This window comes from Sorex araneus, chromosome X (assembly GCF_027595985.1).
Source record: "Sorex araneus isolate mSorAra2 chromosome X, mSorAra2.pri, whole genome shotgun sequence".
Lineage (NCBI taxonomy): Eukaryota > Metazoa > Chordata > Mammalia > Eulipotyphla > Soricidae > Sorex > Sorex araneus.
Window position 1 is genome coordinate 360,572,199 of NC_073313.1, and position 20,182 is coordinate 360,592,380.

Sequence of the window (20,182 nt, forward strand, 5' to 3'; positions counted from 1 at the left end):
AATTTTCCTAAATTGTCGTCTCCATAGGGGAAACAAAGGAAGCTGCGTGCGTTTCAAAAGGATGAGGTGCTTGTTTGTCACTTTCCTCTGTTCGGATTTTCTGCAGGTGAATCAACTGAGCAACCATTTTCAGATTTACCCCTTCTCGTTGAAGAAGCCAAACTCAGATTGACTAGAAATGGAAGAAAAGAATATTGGCCTGTAATCTTCAGAAAGAAGTACTGTAAATAAGAGGGTTGTAAATATTTCCTCCATCACCATCGAACTCGAAACGCATCTGCTCGACAGACGTGGGAACTCGGCGTGGGTGATACCTGGCCAGCAGGAAGATGAAGTTGATAGACCGTATGGAATCTTGGGCCTTCTGACTCCCAGCTGACGTTACTTTTTATAAAACCATGTGACAATTTAGTTAAGTATAATGTAGGCCGGCAAAGTGTTCCGAGTGATTTTAGCTTGAATCCAGAATGTTTTGGTTGATAGAGGGGTAAAGATGCTTTTAAGAAACATTTTTTTTTTTTGGTTAATCCACAAATTGGTTTACTAAGACTGGTACTCTTCAGAAAACCGCAGTATGTTTTCACATTTGGTACTTGGTGGTAGGCCTTCAGCCGTGAAAGCGTTCAGGATCCCAAACCCAGTGTAGGGAAAAGAGCGAGTTACCTTCAGCCAGAGATGCCAAATGATACGGAACAATGTTCAGTTGCCAAATACTGATTTCTCTTTCCCATGGAAATGCCTTTTGTCCTCCTGTGTTAAGAGAGCTAATAGATCTCTAGTACCCAGGCTCTCTTTGTTATGAAAAAGTTCTTGATAAATAGCTTAATTAAAAAAAATAAATAAAAGTCTGTTGAGACTTAGTAGAGAATGGACTATCCTTGTAGCTCCCCCAACGGCATGTTCATTGTTTAAATGCGGCATTTCCCCCCTCAGCTGCGGGTCACTGAGATCTGGTGCCTGTGAACTCCCCTTACCCGAATGCATGGACTCCGCCCTGTCTTGCAGTGATTCCTCGTACGAGACACATAGACGCCTCCTTAGAATCAAATTTAATACAGAGTTAGGAATCTCGTGACTAACTATGAAATTACGACCATGAGCCTCACTACAAAATTAGTTTTCTGGTTCAAGTCGCCCCTCCCCCTCCTCTCTTTTTGTGCAGGAGACGTTGTTTTCAATTTATACAGGATAAAGACGTCAGAGGAAATCCTCTCTCCCAGCTTTCCCACTCGGGAGCGTTCCCGCTATCTCTGCCTTACTCACTGGGGTGCCCTTTCATAGGACCGGCAGTAATCCTGAGGTTTACTGACAAACATACAATTTCCTTTACTTTAATGTGATTGTTTTATAGATTGTACCTTTTTCACGAATGTGGATATTTTCTATTATTTTCTATCTCTTTTTTACCTTATCTTTAGTTTGATGGTAGTAAATTTAACATGCCGGTTTCCTTTTTATTTTCCACTGAATGAAGTTTGTGCTTGAATGAAGAGTGTATCTTAAACCCTTTATTTTGTTTTTTTGGACGGATTGCACTTGGATATAATAGGCACCATTCTGTTGATAATGTAATTAAATTTATAATCACTATTTAATCGATGACTATCATTAACTTTAATTATAATGTATTCCTTGAATTTCCATGTGCTGCTTTGTAAAAATAACTGTAATTGATACTTCAGGTTTTTTTGTTTACTTGTAAATTCTAATCATTATCATTCAGGTTATTGGAAATGAGTCAAGGAACTAACTCATGATTCTGTATTCATTTTAAAAAATTGTTCATAAAAGTTGAGGTGACTTTCTGAAAACAAAAGTGACTATTGGAATTGACTAGTGAGAAATTGATACAGAAAAACATGAGTAATGATTTCTTGTTTATTAATCAGTTGCCATCATGGAGGTCTGAGCATGAAACCGTTAATTGAAGGTCACTATTTTTTGTTTGTGTACCTGTTCTTATCACCTATAAAATTGAGTTGGATAAAACGTTAATTTGGGGTAAGGACAAATTTTATTTTAAGGTTTCTAAGTGAATACTTTTATTGTTTTTGTTGACCTTGTCTGCAAAAAAAAGAGATTAACCTATGTTATAGAAGAACATAATTGATAAATATTTATAAAATGAAATTTGGACCCCAGGCTTTCTTCACCTTGGAAAATCAGTTAAAAAACAAAATTACTCTTGGGTCAGAGCCTACAGCGGGTCGGACTTTGTCTTGCGTGGGGCCCACCCAGGTTTGATCCCCTGCACCCAATGTGGCCTTCCGAGCTCACCAGGAGGGATCCCTGAGCTAGGACTAAGCCCTGAGCACCCAGAGGTGGCCCAACGGCCCACCCCCCAAATACTCTTTACTGGTCTAGGGTCATGGTCTGTATTTGGGGACTATATTACCTCAGAATGTGTTTCTATTCTCTTGCTGTTGCATCAGATTTATCTGAAAAGTGTTTCATTGCTTCCTCATCATCAGTGGCTCCTTTGCCTCCAGCGATCATCCTTTCGACACCTTTAGGTAAAAGAAAGTTAAAGGAAACAGAGCAGTGAACTGTCTCACAGTCCATGAGCTTGTGCGTGCGGACTACCCCTGCCCCGTCTTCCTCCTGGTCACCGTGTGGGCAGGGAGTGCATCTGGCAGGCCCTGCAGCTGGTGGGGCCCACCCACAGAGCTGTCAGGAGAGCTGCTCTGAGGCTTCCAAAGTCTCACATGTGTCCGGCTTCCATACGGGATTTGGGGCTGAGTCGATAGCCAGCACACACAGAGCTGCCTTCTGGGGCACGGTGGCGTGCTGGCTCAGGGCCGGTCTCTCTACATCCAGGGCCGAGTGCCTTAGCCAGGACGGAGGTCAGCTAGGTGCCAGTCCTGTGAGAAGTTGTTTTTCAGGTTGCAGTTTGGAAAATGGCCTTTCGTGCTTGTCAGAAAAGAATCCCTCTCTACTTGAGGGGGGTTTGAAAAGCAAAATCTAAAAATAGCTGGAGTATGTTAATGCTGCCTTTCACAATTCTTTAATATGATTCCTGATTTTACTGCAATGCCACAGTTTAAATATTGCCACAATTTAAATTGTCATTCCTTCAATGATGCATAATAGATGTTGTCTAGGAGTTTTAGTCCTTTTTCTCTCATCTTCTTTTTTTTTTGTTTTGTTTTGGTTTGGTTTGGTTTGGTTTGGTTTTGGACCACCCCTGGAGGTGCTGAGGGCCTGCTCCTGGTGGTGCTCAGGGTTTACTCCTGGTGGTGCTCAGGGGACCATCAATGACCGGGATTTAATCTAGGCCTTCTGCAAGCAAGCATGTGCCCCAACCCACTGAGCTATCTCTCTGGTCCTATAAATTTTACACTTCAGGGTAATGGAATGAATCATTTCCAAATTAAAAAAAAAACCAAACGTTTTGTCTTTTTGTATTTTAATGCCACCGTGAGAATAACTTTTTTGTTTTTTGTTTTTGCTTTTTGGGTCACACCCAGTGATGCACAAGGGTTACTCCTGGCTCATGCACTCAGGAATTACTCCTGGCGGTGCTTGGGGGACCATATGGGATGCTGGGAATTGAACCCGGGTCAGCCGTGCCCAGGGCAAACGCCCTACCTGTTGTGCTATCGCTCCAGTTCCTGTGAGAATAACTTTAAGGGGCCAGGGCTGTGGGTCAGCAAAAGGGCACAGGCCCTGGGTTTGATCCCCAGTACCAGTAGACAGGGAGAGGAACAATGGGGAAGCATGTGAATTAAAATAACTTCAAAAGTAAGTGCCTATTATGGTCCCGGATGTCTTAGTTTAGCGTGTCATTTGTTCTAGTAAGAGTTTCTGAGAAGAAGACTGTCTAAAGTTGCCCACATCCTGAATAGATACCCATGGGGTATTGATCCTGACAGCAACCTGGGCATCCCAGGGGAATATGCAAAGATGAAAAACAGACCAAGTATTCACTTGAAAGGGGAGATGGACTCCCCAGGTGTCAATGCTTGTGAATGCGAAAACTTCTCTTTGACAGTCATTTATTCAGAATAACCTCATGGCCCTAAACAGATTTTGATTGTCTAACACAGGAAGAATTGAAAGGATGATCCTAAGGTATCTGAATCAAAGCTTGCTTCCCCCTTTATATTTTAACCTGAAAATTGCGTTTCTAAGTCTGCCTTCCGCACCAGCCGCTCCTTTGAGCCAGGTCCTGCCTAGGCCAGAGACTGCCCACTTGCATTGTTGCTCCAAATTCTTGCCACGTCTAATCACCAGGATCTTCTGACTAGTCCAGGACTGGGCAGAGGCCAGAGGGAACAAAGTCCACCTCCAGGGTGAACACGTTTAACTGTGGGTTCCCAAGTAAGCCAAAAGAGACGGGGAGACCTTTAAGTGAGGGGCCATGTTCCAAGTGGTCTTTACTTTGCTCTCTGCTGTGAGAAATTGTGGCGTCAGGCTAGAGTTTCCTCTGTCCTCTGCAGCATCTTTGTAAGGCAGCATGTCAGTTTCATTTTTGAACGCCTAATGGAATAAACTTAATCGTTTTGCTGCTAGCTCTAGAACCTTCCAGGAGGAATTTGAACTAGTATGCTGCATTTGAGCACTGATGCGTGTAAAGTTCTAACAGTCAGATTGTGTGAAATTCATCACTGAAATAGAAAATGATTCTCTGGACTTTTTTGGGCAGCTTAAATTTCCGGTTTTCCTTTTTTTAGGTAACCCATATGACTTGTGTGTTGTCCTTTTCATCTCAGCACTGGTGCAAGTGACTGCCATTGACAGTTATTTTAGAACCTCTGGCAAATCATGGTTGTCTAACTTTCCCAGGCAAAGTGGCACTACTCTTGATTCTTCCTCGGGTAGAGCCCTGGGAATTAGATTTATGGATTAATTTTCCAGTGTTTCTACAGTGCAAAAATAAACGTAATCTTACTTTTAGCCTGTGTGACTAGTAACATACTTGTTTCTTAATAAACAATTTTGTGAGTGAGAATGGCATCTTGCTCTTTTGGCTTTGCTTTTTTTTTTTTTTTTTTAATTTTTGGGGTCATACCCAGCGACGTTCTGGCTCTGCACTCAGGAATTACTCCTGGCGGTGCTTGGGGGGACCATACGGGATGCTGGGGATTGAACCCAGGTCTACTGCGTGCAAGGCAAACGCCCTACCTGCTGTACTATCGCTCCGGCCCTGGCTTGGCTTTGCGGGGCCGTTACTCTTTAGGCTGGTAAGAGGAGTCCTTCTGTTAGTGACCCTTGCCTGCCTTTTGGTTGGAAAGGCTGGGCTCTCAGACTTGGAAAGTGGCATAGGAACAGATGGTCTAGGGAAAATGGACATGACAGCAGGATTGTCAGTTCTGCCATGGTCCATTGGCATTGCCTTAGAGCATCCATCTCCATTCCGGTGATGCTGTCAATCAGATAGTGGCCAGAGACGCCCAAGTTCCACCAAAATCGAAGTCAGTGTTGCCAACACAGAGGCTGGTGGAGATGGAATCCCCTGGCGTGTGGCTCCCTTATGGGTCTAGTGGGGTCTTCTCTCGAGCGATTGCTGTGGATAAACTCATGATCTTTTTTTTTTTTTAATCAAAGCAGATGTAATTTATCATGAATTCTAGATTCTGATACTCTTGACAGGTCCTTTTTACTTCTAAAGAGTACAGGTTCGTGACCAGGACCCTGCCAGTGAGTTCTTGGCACGGCTAAGCAGGCTGCATAGACGAGGCCTCTCTGAGCTTTGCAAGGTCAGGGAGTGCTGGAGTGTCAATGTCTGAAGCACAGGAACCTTTGAGCTTGAAAATGACTAATTAAGACTGCCTGCAATATTCACATTTTTGGCAGGTTATTTTGCTTAGAAAAATATCATCGGAGCAGCTATTCAGGAAACAGAGCTGGCTGCCAGGGGTTTGCTCATTCAAAGACGTGCCAGGAAAGCAGAATTCAGTATTGACCGCCAAATTCCACCCTCTTTTTTTTTTTTTTTAAGTAGCACTTCCTCTGGTGGCACCTTGAGGAACACAGTAAATAATTACCTGGGTAGGGGCCAAAGACATAGTTCAGTGGGAAGGGCACTTGCCTTGCACGCAGCTGACGTGAGGTTTGCCCCCGGCATCCCATATGGTCCCCCGAGCACCTCCTGGAGTGATTCTTGAGTGCAGAGCCAGGGGTGACCCCTGAGTACCGCTAGGTGTGGCCCCCAAACAAAACAAACATGACCTGAATATACTTTGTCTACCTGCCTTGCCTTTCCCACCCGGCTCGCAGATAAGATTGAGGGTCACAGAGGAGGACAGGGGTCCTTCCCGCGTGAGGGTTCATGCCCTGTGACTAAGCTCGAAGTAGGCGTTCTTCGCCTGGCCCTGTTGGAGTTTGCTTCCTGCAGGCTTAGGACACAAAGGGCCAATGTCATCCTTTCTCAGGAACCCCGGGACACCATCACCCCAGTTGCTGAAGTACGTTGAGTACAAGTTGAAAAGAGGCCAGAGGAAGGTGACTTATGAAGAGCCGAAACCTTGCTTTCTCTTTCGGGCAGTCTTGTTGGGCGTGTGCCTGTCCAGGGGTGCAGTGATCGTCGGCATGATGTAAGGTTTCTGTGCTCTGGCTGTGTGGAGTGGACACTCTCTTGCCTCTTCTGTGCCTATGCTGTGTGAGAGACTCTTGTGTATACATGCGTCTACTCTTCCTTCAGTTACCAGTGACATGCTCCGCCCCCATTCGGCTCCTCCTTCACGCTGATTTATCTGTGGTAGCCCCTAGCTCTCAAGTCTCTCCCGGGGCTGGAGCCAGTCGTTCCTCCATCCATTCATCTCAGTTCCCCAAAAAAGCCCCTGGAAGCGATCACTTGCCATCTCCCTTGCGCTCAGGGGTTGTTGAGCCAAAAAGATTCCAAGAAACTTGGCCCATCCTCTGGGGTGGTCTGAAGGTTGATGGGCCCCGTTCCTGCTACGCGGGGGGACACTTGTGCTCTGGGGCTTGGCGCGGGGCTCGGGGTTCCAGCTCTTGTAGAAACTGGGTTTCACAGCATGTTTTCAGTCTCTCACGAGAATGTGGGAAATGCGGTGGGGTCCGCACGGAGCACAGTTGTAGTTACCCGCTCCTGGCCACGGTACTGCCTCATCACCAGCCCCAACTCAAGGCCTGACTGTTCCTTGCTATGGGATTTATGTTTATTTCTGCTGCAGCGAATCCCTAAAGTCATGCAGTGGGTTTCAATTTCAAACTGTTTCACTCTATTATTGGTAACTATTTATTGTAATAAAAGTAAAGAGTAAATGATTTTTCAATCCTTTTCATTGTTGTCTGATGGTTTTTCCTGGGTTGGTGGGGATGCAGGGGCAAAATGGGAGAGAAAAATAAATGTCAAGTGACTGAATGTTAGATACTGTCTTGGAACGTCGGGCTAGGTCTCCAGCGGTTTCATGCATGCAAGGTACCATAAAAGTCCATCCCTGGCCTTGCTTTTGGTTTTATTTTCGTCGTTTTTTTTTGGGGGGGGGTGGGTGTGCTTGGGGAGAGGGGCAATACCTGATGATGATAAGGGGTTACTTCTGCCTCTACACTCAGAAATCACTCCATCTGGGCTCGGGGGACCATATGGGATGTCAGAGATTGAACCCGGGTCAGCTACGTGCAAGGCAAGTGCACCATTGCTTCCACCCCCTGCTGTGTTTTTACAACACCCATCCCCCTCACCCCCAGGTTTTTATAATCCCCTAACTTGTTTCAAAAGGCAAATCCGAGCCGGAGCAATAGTACAGCGGGTAGGGCATTTGCCTTGCATGGGCTAATCTGGGTTCGATCCCTGGCATCCCATATGATTCCCCAAGCACCGCCAGGAGTAATTCCTGAGTGCAGAGCCAGGAGTAACCTCTGAGTATCATGGGGTGTGACCCAAAAAGCAAAAACAAAAACAGAATCCTAGGCAGGTGATGATTCATCTCCGTGATCTGTGACTCTTGACGCCCAAGAGCGGGGTGCTGGGCAACGTGGCCCATCATCAGAACGGGGCGCGCTGAGACTAGCTGGTAAGGTGGCGGTTTGCATCAGAAGCGTGTGAGTGTCTGATGTTACTTCTTCAGGCCAGTTCTACAAACATCCCAGGAAATCCATGCATGCTCCTCCCAAGCCCGAGTTCCCCAGAGCTCCCAGCAAACTTATTGAACATCGTCTCTCATGAGAGCATTAATGAATTATTTTTTACATCAGACTTGATCCCACAGCTCTAGCAATGGGTGTTGAGTCCTTTCGGCCTGCTTGGGGATGGCGCTGCTCCTGGTGCTGCTTGGGGGACCACGTATTGCTGGGGTGGAATCCGGGTTCACAGCCAGTGTGCTCCAGCACTTTGGGTTTGGCCCAAAATGGAATTTCTGTAAGTGTCTTTAAGGAGAGGAAAGAAATACCTCATATTTTTACTTTATCTGCCCTTAATTTCCCGCCCGCCAGCATCTTAGTTACCCAGCTATTGTCCCCTCCATTCTGTGACCATGACATGACACAAGGGGACGGCGCTTGGGGCTGGCTGACCTTTCTGGAGGGCTTATGTCCCCCAGATGTGTCATTTGTCCTGCTTCCTCTTCTCTGCTCTCACATTTCCTTTAGAAACGTTGTAGGGTGTGGGGGGGGGGGAGAGAGAGAGAGAGGGAGAGGGCGAGGGAGAGGGCGTGAAGGTGCTTGCCTTGCTTCCTTGCACATGACTGTCACTGACCCAAGCCAAATCCTGGCATCAGATATGGACCCCTTGATCCCCAGCAGGAGTGATCTCTGGGGCTGGAGCAATAGCACAGCGGGTAGGGCGTTTGTTTGCCTTGCGTGTGGCCGAACCGGGTCCGATTCCCAGCAACACATATGGTTCCCTGAGCATCGCCAGGAGTAATTCCTCAGTGCAGGACCAGGAGTAACCTCTGTGCATCCCTGGGTTTGACCCCCCCAAAAAAAGGAGAGCTCTCCAAACACAGAGCCAGGAGTCATGCCAGAGCACTGCTGGTGTGTAACCCCCCCAAAAAAAAAATTAGTGTGTGTGACTATAGAGATACTACAGGAGGTAAAGCACTTGCTTTGCACATAGCCAACCCTGATCCCCACCGAGCACGTTGGGGTCACTCCTGCACCTCCCTAATGCTACAGCTCCCATGCCGCATAAGGAGGTGCTCCCAGAATTCTTAGAGGGTCATGCCTCGGATGAGAAGATGCGCTTTGGGCCAGGGATCAGCCTCAGCGGCAGAGTGTTTGCCTTGCACGCAGACGACCGAGACATGGTTCCCCGAGCACTGCCGGGTCTGCCCCGCCAAACTGTAATAAAGAAGTTTGAAGGGGCTGGAGGTCAGTCCTGGTGATTCTGGGAGACTGTTCAGCGGGCCTTAGCACCCCAAAACCTTAGCCAGCCCCTTCTCCAACATCTATACAGCCAGCGTCCTGCTTTAGAAAGGTGGCGAGGGGCGGAGGGGGTGTGGCCAGGCCCTGGCCAGGGGGGTTTCTAGGAGCTAGATGCTGCCTGCTCGCTGTCTGGGGGCCTGGAATCCCAGCCGAGTTCAGCAGCTCATCTCCGCCGCGAGGAGAGCCCAGCAGTCAGCCCAGCCCGAGGAGCAGCCGGGCAGCGTCTGCTGCTAATCACACGGCTGGGCTTTAGGGCACCTTTGCTGTCTCACCGTCTCTACCCTGTGTTGCCACAGTGTATTCCCACCGACTGCTCATGGCACCTCCCCACCACAGACACGCCACTCGCTTGGGATGTGTCTTCTGTCTCACAGAGGGCGGTGGAGACCAGGCCAGGACCTGCCAGGCCCCATCTGAGCCTTATCTCAAGGAACCACTCCAGATTATTAAGCAAAAGAGGAATTTGGTGCAGGGCCCTGAGCCCCAGGAACAAGCAGCCCAGAGCCAACCTGGGCCCCTGGGGCAAAGTCCCAGGCCACTGAGGAGACAGAGGTTGCCCGTCTGATCTCTGCCGCTTCACCTGGGATGCCGCCTTGCCCCCGGTGGCTTCTGGACAAAGGGCTTGTTTAATTTCGGGCATAGGGCTTGCATCCTTGGGGCTCATGGTGCCTAGGAGCTATTGGAACCCAAGACTGCAAGACAGGCTTGGGCAGAGTTCTGGCACTTTCTCAGGACTTCCCTGGTGCCAGTGGGGCACATCCCTAGGAAATGTGTCCCAGGTTACCTCCCCTGCGCCCCTCCTTCTTTGGGGTTATTGAGTCACACCGAGCAGTGCTCAGGGCTTACTCCTGGCCATCTGCTCAGGGATCACTCACTCCTGGCAGGGATCAGGGCCCCAGCGTGTTGGGAATTGAACTTGGTTCGGCCACATGGCAGCCAAGTGCTTTACCCTGTGCATCTCACCAGCCCAAATGCCATGGTCCTGATGGACAAAACTACAAACATTCACCACCACCAAAGTGCACGAGAACCTCCATCACCCAGGTCCTGGTACTCCCTTGTCTGCCTCTGCTCCCCCTTGTCTTTTTTGTTGGTTATTGTTTTGTTTTTACCACGCCCGGAGGTGCCGGGGTACAGTATGTGATATCAGGGACTGAACCGGGGTTTACCCCTGGCCTGTTTTACTTTATTTTCATTTGGGGGTTACACACTGTTGTGCTCAGGGAGTGTTCCGAGTTCTGTGCTCAGGAGTGAGCCCGGGTGGTGTTCAGGGGGACCAGACGTGCCTCAGGGATTTGAACAGGGTTGGCCATTAACTACACATGCGCCTTAACATCTGCGCAAGGGCTCAGCCCCATCCCCACTTCTTTGATTTCTTTATTTTAAAAAATTCTCCTTCCCTCCCTTTGTCCCATTGCACAGTTATAGCGCTTGTCAAGGGCCTCCCCACTTGGTGCACCAAAGTCGTGGCATTGGGGGTGCCCTAGAGTGGGGCAGCTGGCATCGAACTCGATCCGTGAGGTGGTGCTGGAGACGGACCCCAGGGCCTCTCCGGCTTCCACCCTGCAGAGACCATTACGGAAGACACACTCTGATGTACTTGGACGTGCATTTCTGTTTCTTGGTTTGGGGGCCACATCCTGCGATGCTCAGGAATCACTCCTGGCAGTGCTCAGGGGACCATGTGGGACGCCGAGGATCGAATCTGCGTCAGTCGTTTGCAAGGCAAGAAGTGCCTCACCCGCTGTGCCATCCCGGTATTGTGAGTTCCTTGCTAGCCGGGTGCTTCCACATTCGAGCGGGGGCTCCCTGCGGAATGGGCGGCCAGTGCAAGGATGCGGTGCGCTGAGTCCAAACCTTCCGAGGAGGCAACAGGCTCAGCGTGAACCTCCCCGAGAAAGATGAACCCTAGTGCCAGCCGGGTCCTCAGGTCCGGCCGAGGGGCTCCAGCAGCGACGTGCACCAGCATGGAGGGTCTCGGGGGCTCCCACACACCCGACGCCCATCATCTGGGGACCAGTTAATCGATGAGCACACGAATGAGTCAGCCGGCTCCATCACTTCTGTCGTCTCCCACCCGGCGGTGCCCTCTCTGGGACTGGAGGAGACACGACCCCCGGCGGGGTCCGAAAGCCGAGGGGGGGGGCGGGGCCTGGGCTGCGCGCGCAACCCGCCCTAGCAACCGCTTGTTGGTAGCAACGGTGCACCGCAGGCTTGGGGTCCCCGGCCGGCTCCGGGCAGCGGAGGGCGCAGCCATGAATCCGCTGGGGCCCCTGGGGGGCCTGCAGGAGAAGGACGAGGAGCAAATGGCCAGCGGGATCCTCGGGCCCTCGGTCAACTCCGACGTCATGGAGGAGCGGATCCAGGCGCGGCGCCTCCGCATCGCGGCGCGCCTGGAAGCCCGGCGGCGGTGAGCGGGGTCGGGGCGCGGCCAGCTGCTCGCAGGAGGTTCCCCAAATGCCTGGTACCCGAACCTCCCGCGCGCCGGGAGGCCAGAGAGGAAACAGCCGTGCTTTGGCACCCGGTGACCTGTCCCAGGTCTTCCCGTCCCTCTCCTGCAGGCCACCTTCCGTCTGCAAGTTCATTCCGCGGTCGCCGCTGGTCCCTGTGGGCTGCTCACTCACGAACCCACGGGACTGTCATTGGGGGTGGGGCCGGCATGGGGGTGTACCAGGGCTCTGCTGTCTCTGCTGTACTTTTGCCCGTCAACTTCAGCTGCCTGCCAAGACGGCGGCTTCTGGGCTCTGGGCAAAGGACACCAAGTGACCTAGGTGGCAGCTGTCAGTTGTTCAGCGGGATGCTCGCCCTGTGCCCTCGCAAAGGTGCACATCACTCCCACCGGGCCACCCGCCTAGGACCTCTGGCCTGGCAGAGCCCACAGTTGGGGAGAAACAAAGTGCCAGGGGGGCTGTGTGGTGGTGGTTGTGTGGGGGACGCGTCACTTCTTCTCCAGAGAGGCTCCACGCCACGTTTCAGCCTCTGGGTCATTGCAACACTCAGAGGCTACTTGATCCTGGGCAGCCCGCGGTGTGGGGTGCCCTGTGCCAGAGGCCTGCCCTGCCTCTGCACCCCCTTTGTCGTGAAGTGGGGCCCCTGGGCCAGGTGGCGCGTGGGTGTGAGTCCAGGCTCAAAGCTCCCACTTTCCCCAAGAAGCACATGGCTGGTAGGACCCCCAGGACTCTGCGCTTGGGAAGGGGGTTTCTCTCCCGTCAAGGCCTTTCCCTGGCCTGGCTGCAGCAGGCTCCTGCACCCCCTCGCCCCCTCACCCCCACCCAGAGAGACGGCTGTTTCTTTTTTTGGGGGGGTCACACCCAGCGATGCACAGGGGTCACTCCTGGCTCATGACCCCTGGCAGTGCTCAGGGGACCATATGAGATGCTGGGAATCGAACCTGGGTTGGCCGCGTGCAAGGCAAACACCCTACCCGCTGTGCTATCACTCTAGCCCCGAGCCGGCTGTTTCTTTTTCCTGTAGTTGGTTGTCCAGGATCTTGATCATGAGGGGTCTGCGGGATGTGGGGGTTGGGACAAGCTACTATGTTCTGGGCTCTTTCCCATCTTATCCTGGATGGCCAGTGCCTCCCCTGACCTCTTCATCTGGGATGTTCTAGGAGCTGGCTTCCGAGGGGCACTTACCATCTGGAATGTTCTGGGAGCCAGCTCAGCTTCTAGGGAGAACACCTGTGATCTGGCCTCTGTGGAAGCAGCTGGGTCCCACGCGTCGTCGCCTGCCTGGTCCCTCCCCGCAGGGTGCACAGGCTCGCTGTCAGCTGGCTTTTCTGTGTCCAGCTCTCGGGCTTGAGAGCTAGTACAGGGTTAAGGCATATGCTTCGCAGGTGGCTGCCCTGTTTGTTCTCCAGCACTGCATGTGGTTCCCTGAACCACATAATCCTGGTTCTCTGGTTCACATGGTTCTCTGATACCCCCGTTCAGGAGGGATCAGAGCCAGGAGGAAGCCTGGGCACTGCCAGGTGTGGCGCAAAGAAGCAGTGTCTGATCCTTAGCCAGAGGCGCTGGCCTTGCCCCAGGCTCTCGGGGCTGTGGCCGTGAGTCTCTCACTGGGGCTGACTGTAAGCTCCACGCCGAGCGCCCTTCCCACCACGGGGGCTGTGGGACCAGGTGGCCCAAGGGGCCAGAGCTCAATGCCCCGCTCACAGGCACGCCAGCAGGAAGGCACCATGATCCCAAGTGTGCACCGACATCCTCTTGGGACTGAAGTGGCCTGTGGGGCACAGGTGGCCTTCTTTGTGACAGGGACACAGTGGCAGTCTATGCCTATTTGCATTTGGTGGGACACCCTCACGTGTCACTGAGCATGACCCCCAAATCCTTTAGAGGTGCAGCAGGCCGCTGGTTTCAGAGGCGCTATCCAAATCCCCGGAATCTGTCTCTGCCTGGCCTGGGCACCTCCCCCCAACAACCCCCCCCCCCGCCCCCTCCAGGTTCTTCAGGGCTTGGTCAGCCTTTCTGTACAGGCCACTTAGGGACTCTGGGGAGGGCCGGCACAGCCTGTGGGCTCTGTCTGGGTGTTATCACCCTGTTCTGTGTGAGGGAAGGATTACGTGGCACAAGCTAGTCTCTGAGGGCTGAGAGATGCTCAGTGAACACAGGGTCCGCGTTCAGGAGGCCTGGGTTCAATCCCTGCCACTCATGGTCCTCCCCGCTCTTCCAGGAGCCACACAGAGCCACGAGGAGCCCCTGAGCACTGCTGGGGCGCCTCCGAAACTTTGATTTTATTATAATTTTGGTTCTGAGGGCCACACCTGGCAGTACTCAGGGATTACGCCTGGTTTTGTGCTCAGGTATCACTCCTGCTAGGGTTTAGGGGACCACAAAGGGTGTCCAGGATGGAACCTGGGTTGGTCTCATATAAGGCAAGCATTGTTCCTGCTATACTGTCTCCAGACCCTCCAAAACTTTTTAAAAAGTCTGTACCTTTGATCCTTCCTACTAAACTAATAACCTTTTTTCAAAAAAGTTTTAGGTTGGCAGCAAAATTCAGTAGAAAGTACAGTCATGGTTCATGCACCCCCGCCCCCAGCCCCCTCAACCTGCAGCCCTGCCTAGGAGCCCTGGTCCCCATGATGAGCCTCTCTGACACGTTACCGTCACCCAGACTCCACGGCTCCCCATTCTGCAGCTTAGAAGTCTGCCTATATAACGACGTGTATGGTATAATGACGCCACCGTGGTATCACCTGGAAGAGTTTCACTGCTCTTCTGCCCGTGTTCGCCGCCTCGTCCCAGTCCCCCACCATTACAGAAATACCAAAATCATCTCAAAGGGTCTGAGTGCAGGCTTTGTGTGCCGGAGCTCCAGGCTCACTCCGCAGAGACACACGGTCTCCTGAGTCTGACCCCTGAGCACTGCGCTGGGAGTAACCCACGAACACCACCAAGTGTGGCCCCAAAACAGAATAATCAACAAGAAAGGCAAGAGGTGGGCTGTGGGAAAAACCTTTGCTGTGAGCCATCCAGAGAGCAGGGGGTTCTGGGATGAGACTTTCGTCTTAGTAGGGGACACAGAGGCCCTTGTATGGACACAGACTTTTTTTTTTTTCTTTTTGGGTTTTTGGGTCACACCTAGCAATGCTCAGGGGACCATATGGGATGCCAGGGATTGAACCCAGGTCAGCCCCACATGCAAGGCAAATGCCTTGTGACCCTGAGACACAGACTTCTGATACGCACCGTAGACGCAGGTCAGATTTGACCCTGCAGGTGTAGTTGCTAACGCTCAGCCAGCCTCGAGGGGTCAGTGGGTTTCAATAGAGACCGGGAGGATTAACACGGCTGGCGGCAGGAGGGCTTTGTGGGTTGTTATGTGCACAGGAATCTCCCGGGCCCTTTTTCTGGGTCGAGGAGAGGGTGGTGTATTTGGTCTCCCCCACGCCATGAGGATGCTCTAGCACAGACCGTGCGCCTTCGTGGCCCTGCTCCGTGGCAGCCGTTAGGAACAACGCGCTTGCCCCGCTTCTCTGCTTTCCCGGCAGCTGCCCCGGCCAGGCGCTCGGAGTCAAGGCTTGGCACGGGCTTCTCAGAGCAGCCAGAGCATGCAGGGCTGGCCCACGAGCGACTCTCCAGAACCCTGGACATCCTGAAGGCCCACGGCAATCCCACCTGCCCCGCTGGCTGCAGTGCCAAAGGTTTCTGCTCTGTGGTGTCCTTCCAGAAGTTTCTATTTGACCTTCCTGCCAGGGGGGCAAAGATCCCACCTGGGGTTGCTCTGATTTTTTTTTTTGCTTTTTGGGTCACACCCAGCGATGCTCAGGGGTTACTCCTGGCTTTGCACTCAGGAATTGGCTCCTGGCAGTGCTTGGGGGACCATATGGGATGCCGGGGATCGAACCCAGGTCAGCCGCATGCAAGGCAAACGCCCTACCCGCTGTGCTATTGCTCCGGCCCCCTGATTTTTGATTATGTTAATTCCAGTTATCCATTCAGAAAAATGCTCCCAGGGCACCTTCTCTGAATGCCCGGTTCTAGAGAGAGTCTGTGCTGCCCGGTCTCTGGTCCCCATGACAGTCTAGGGTCCGAGTGTGTGTGGCAGCTCCTTCTCTGCATTGTACAGTTGATGACCACAGTGGCTCTGGGGGAGTGGGGGTCCCGGATGCTGTAGAAACAAACCATGGGGCGAGGCCCTTCCTCCGTGGGAACTGCCCCCTCTCTCCTGTCTCTGGAAGCAGGCTGAGGTCCGGGAACTGGGCACAGGCTCCTGACTGTGTCTGCTTCATCCCTGCCTACTGCTGCTTCCTTTGGCTCGCGGACCCGCTCTCCCCCGGCTGGCTGCCCTCCGGCTCTGCCCAAGCACTGGCAGGTCCTGTGAAGCGTCTCCTTCAAAATTGAGCAAAGCACAGGTTGTTGCTTTAACCTGAGCCCTGATTCCAGCCAGGTTCCCTGTTAGTAAAAAAAATAAATTATTATAAAGACGCAATGGATCAATATATTTGAATTGTCTGAATATGTTTGGGGGCAATAAAAACAAAAGGGGGAAAGTTCTCGCGGAGTTTCCCCAAACTGGACTCTGCAGGGCTTTTTTGGCTGAGCAGTATGAGAATAGCACCATCAGAGGGATCCAGGTCAGTTTCTTCGTGTGCATTCTTTTCCTTTTTTTTTTTTTTGAATGGGGGGCATTGCACCCAGTGGTGCTCAGGGCTTTTTGAGGATGTTAATGACTCCTGACTCTGTGCTCAGGGATCACTCCTGGCAGGGCTCACGAGGACCATATGTGGTGCCCAGGACTCTACCTTGGTTGACTGAGTATGAGGCAAATGCCCTACCCACTGTACTATCATTCTGGCCCCTTTGTATGCAGTTTCAGCGACTGGGCTATTGTTGGCATCAGGGTTTACCCGGGGACAGCGTGCACTTCATCAGCTGGAGCAGTTCTTGTTTTAGAGGGGAATCTCCCCAGCTGTACCTGGGTGTCTGAGGGCTACTCACGTGACCTGTGGCCTGGTGTGGACCTGGAAGTGTGTGGAGACACCCAGGGTCACACCTGGAGGTGCTCAGGGGTTACGCATACCAGGGATTGAACTCAGGGCTTCGTGCATTCAGGGCATGTGCTCCAACCCAGCTGGTCCTGGTGTAGTTCTGAACCTTGGGTTTTGTGCCCTCAGAACTCAGGCCTGTAGCCTGTGGGTGTCAGGGGCCGGCTGCATCGTTGTGAAGTTCCCTGATTAGCTCCTTATTCACAGGAGAGGAAGAAACAGCGGCTAGTTTCATGTTTATGAGTCCTCTCTCTCTCTCTCTCTCTCTCTCTCTCTCTTTTTCTTTTTGGGTCACACCCAGCGATACACAGGGATTACTCCTGGCTCTGTACTCAGGAGTTACTCCTGGCCGTGCTCAAGGGACCATATGGGATGCTGGGAATCGAACCCGGTTCAACTGCATGCAAGGCAAATGCCCTACCCGCTGTGCTCCAGCCCCCAACTCTCTCTCTCTGCCTCTCTCTGTCTCTCTCTGTCTCTGTCTGTCTGTCTGTCTCTCTCTCTCTCCCTCAGTTTTATTGGGCCCCCTGGTAGTGCTCAGGGGACATATGGGATGCCAGGGATTGAGCCCAGGTTAGCTGTGTGCACGGTTAACACCCTACTGTCCATTCGCTCCAACCTCTTGTGTGTGTTCTTAAAAATCAACAGCCTAATCTAAGGAGAAGGTTTACTGGGCAGAGCCCTTGCCTTACACATGGCTTTCCCCAGGAGTGATGTTTGAGCACAGAACCAGGAGTTAGTCCTGACGAGTAAGTCCCAGGAGTTCCGGGGACCCCAGTATGGACCCAAGGATGCCCGGCCACCATGGTGATGCAGAGGGAAATGATTTTAGGTGAAATTAAGTTTATTTTATTTGACCTTGTATATAAAAATATTATTTCAAGGAGTAGCCTAAGTCCTGTTAATGAGCTGTATTGCATTTTGGAGGGACTCAGAGCCTTCAACCTCCAGCCATCGTTGGCACTCAGCATCCCACATTTCTGCCTTCCAGGGTGCAGGTTTGGTGACAGCAGATTGGAAGGAGCCAGAGTGAGAGAGAAGGGGCAGTGCAGGGACAGGCTGAACCCCACCAGGTCCCTCTGGAAGCACCCAACCAGAAGCTCGTCCTTGCTCCAGAAAGCAGGAGGGGGTTGAAGGATTTACCCCTTTGTCCTAAAAAGTGGGGATTGGGGGTGGGCATTGAGTGGGTGGTGATAAAGCCTTATTCTGCAGCCTCTGAAAGAAAGGAAACAGCTGGTTTACTTACTGAGGGCTGCAACGACAGGGAAGAGAATGAAAACTCAGGAGAAAGCATTTTTGTTGGTGGTGATGGTTTGTTTTTAATGGTGTCCATTCCCCCCCTCCCGCCCCCTGCCCTGGAAGCTAGGAACATGGTCTTAGTTGGAGAAGTCTTTTTTGGTTTTGTTTTTGTTTGGGGATCACATCTGACAGTGCTCAGATTACTCCTCTCTCTGTGCTTAGAGATTATGCCTGGTGGTGCTCCTGGGACCATATGGGATGTTGGGAATCAAACCTGTGTCAGCTGAGTGCTAGGCTAGGCAAGCTCTCTATCCACTGTGCTATGGCTCTGGCCCAAAGTTGTTCTTATAAAAAAATTATTTAGGAACCACAATGAATAATAGCACTGTAGCACTGTCGTCCCATTGTTCATCAATTTGCTCTAGCGGGCACCAGTAACATCTCCATTGAGAGACTTGTTACTGTTTTTGGCATATCGTTTTTTTTTCTTTTTTAATTTTTTTCTTTTTATTTGTTTGTTTTTGGCATACTGAATACATCATGGGGAGCTTGCCAGGCTCTGCCGTGCAGGTGGGATACTTTTGGTAGCTTGCCGGGCTCTCCAAGAGTAACAATGAATAATACTGTTAATATTAGAGTTTCAGGCTCGGATTAGCCTCATCCATGAGTGAATCTGCTGGAAAACTCAGGTATGCAGGTTTTGTAACTGAAATCTCCAGGCTCACACAAAGTCTGGAATGGGCGACCTCCCTCTATCTCTCTGTTCTTCCAGGAGCCTGGCAGTCATGCCCAAGAACTGCCTCTGGCACCACATAAACTCATTAACGACCATAATCCAGAGGTTCATGAATAAATCACAGAAGAGAGCAAGAAGCTGCAGAGATGCCTCTGGACCCCAAAGTCACCATCCAGTTAAAAATTTAACTCCAGCTCTATCACCCTATTTAAATTCTTAGAATTTCTAGAGGATGCGGTCACATTCGCATCCTCATGACATCTCATACTTCATGCCACTGATGTATCAAGACTAGCACACCACATTTGATGGGATGTAAAGTGGAAGGCAAACACAAGGCTCAACCTGTAACAACATATTAGTAATCTCATATACAAGGGCTTAAGGGCTCCAAAGTGAGATGCAGCAATTTTCACAAACTTTACTCTGAGGATATCTTTTTAGATCATTTTTAACAGATTATTCATAACAAGTAGTACAAAATATTTAGGATCTATCTTTAGGGCAGGCTTGGGTGGTAGTGGTGAAATTCGAAATAATGGTGGTGGGAAAGTGTAATGGTGGTGGGATTCGTGTTGGAATATTGAATGTAATAAAAACTACTGTGAACAACTTTATAAAAATAAAATTTAAAAAAATTAGAGTTTCAGAAAAAAAATGGAAGTTCCTTTACTTGCAGGATTGTTTTTCAACCTGTAGTTTAATGCCTTTATTTATTCTGAAAACCAGATATGTTTACTGTAGGCAGCAGAATGTTGACTTTTGGATTTATGATTCATTGTCCTTTTAATCCATTCTGCCATCTTATGCATTTCAATTGGTCAGTTCAGAAATTTTAGATTACTAAAGGTTTTAGATTATCAAAATTTTAGATTATCAAAAGTATTTAATATCGTTTATACTTCATTTTTAAATGTTTCTTTGAGTTGTAATTTTTTTGTAAATTGTTTTTTTTTTTAATTTAAAAAAATGTTTTTTGCTTTTGGGGTCACACCCAGCGATGCTCAGGGGTCACTCCTGGCTCTGTACTCAGGAATTACCCTGGCCGTGCTCAGGGGCCCATATGGGATGCTGGGAATCGAACCCGGGTTAGCCGCGTGCAAGGCAAATGCCCTACCCGCTGTGCTATCACTCCAGCCCCTGTAAATTGTTTTTAATTTTTTATCTATAAAACACTTTATCCTTTCCTCTACCCTAAATGATAATCTAGCAGGCTAGAGTATTGCCAGCTAAAAATCATTTTTCTTTAGAACTTGTGCCATTGCTTTCTATCTTGTATGGTTGTGCCATTTCTATTTTTCAATATCTGTGCCAATATCAATATCAATTTCAATACAATTACTTTCCATCTTGTATGGCTTCTGTGGAAAAGCTCATGAATAGTCTTATGA

At 50.5% G+C, this 20,182-nt stretch overlaps 2 protein-coding genes across 2 annotated transcripts in view; both read left to right on the forward strand.

Annotated features, from left to right (window-relative positions):
- SELENOI (selenoprotein I) overlaps positions 1–7,247 on the forward strand; it is a 46,409-nt gene extending 39,162 nt beyond the window's left edge. Inside the window, exon 10 of the mRNA XM_055120845.1 lies at positions 107–7,247. Within this exon, the coding sequence (XP_054976820.1) occupies positions 107–205 (99 nt within the window). The 3' untranslated portion in view covers positions 206–7,247. The remainder of the gene's footprint in view (positions 1–106) is intronic.
- Positions 7,248–11,546: 4,299 nt separating this feature from the next.
- Positions 11,547–20,182, forward strand: part of DRC1 (dynein regulatory complex subunit 1) — a 45,974-nt gene continuing 37,338 nt past the window's right edge. Inside the window, exon 1 of the mRNA XM_055122191.1 lies at positions 11,547–11,737. Coding sequence (XP_054978166.1) covers positions 11,583–11,737 — 155 coding nt within the window. The 5' untranslated portion in view covers positions 11,547–11,582. The remainder of the gene's footprint in view (positions 11,738–20,182) is intronic.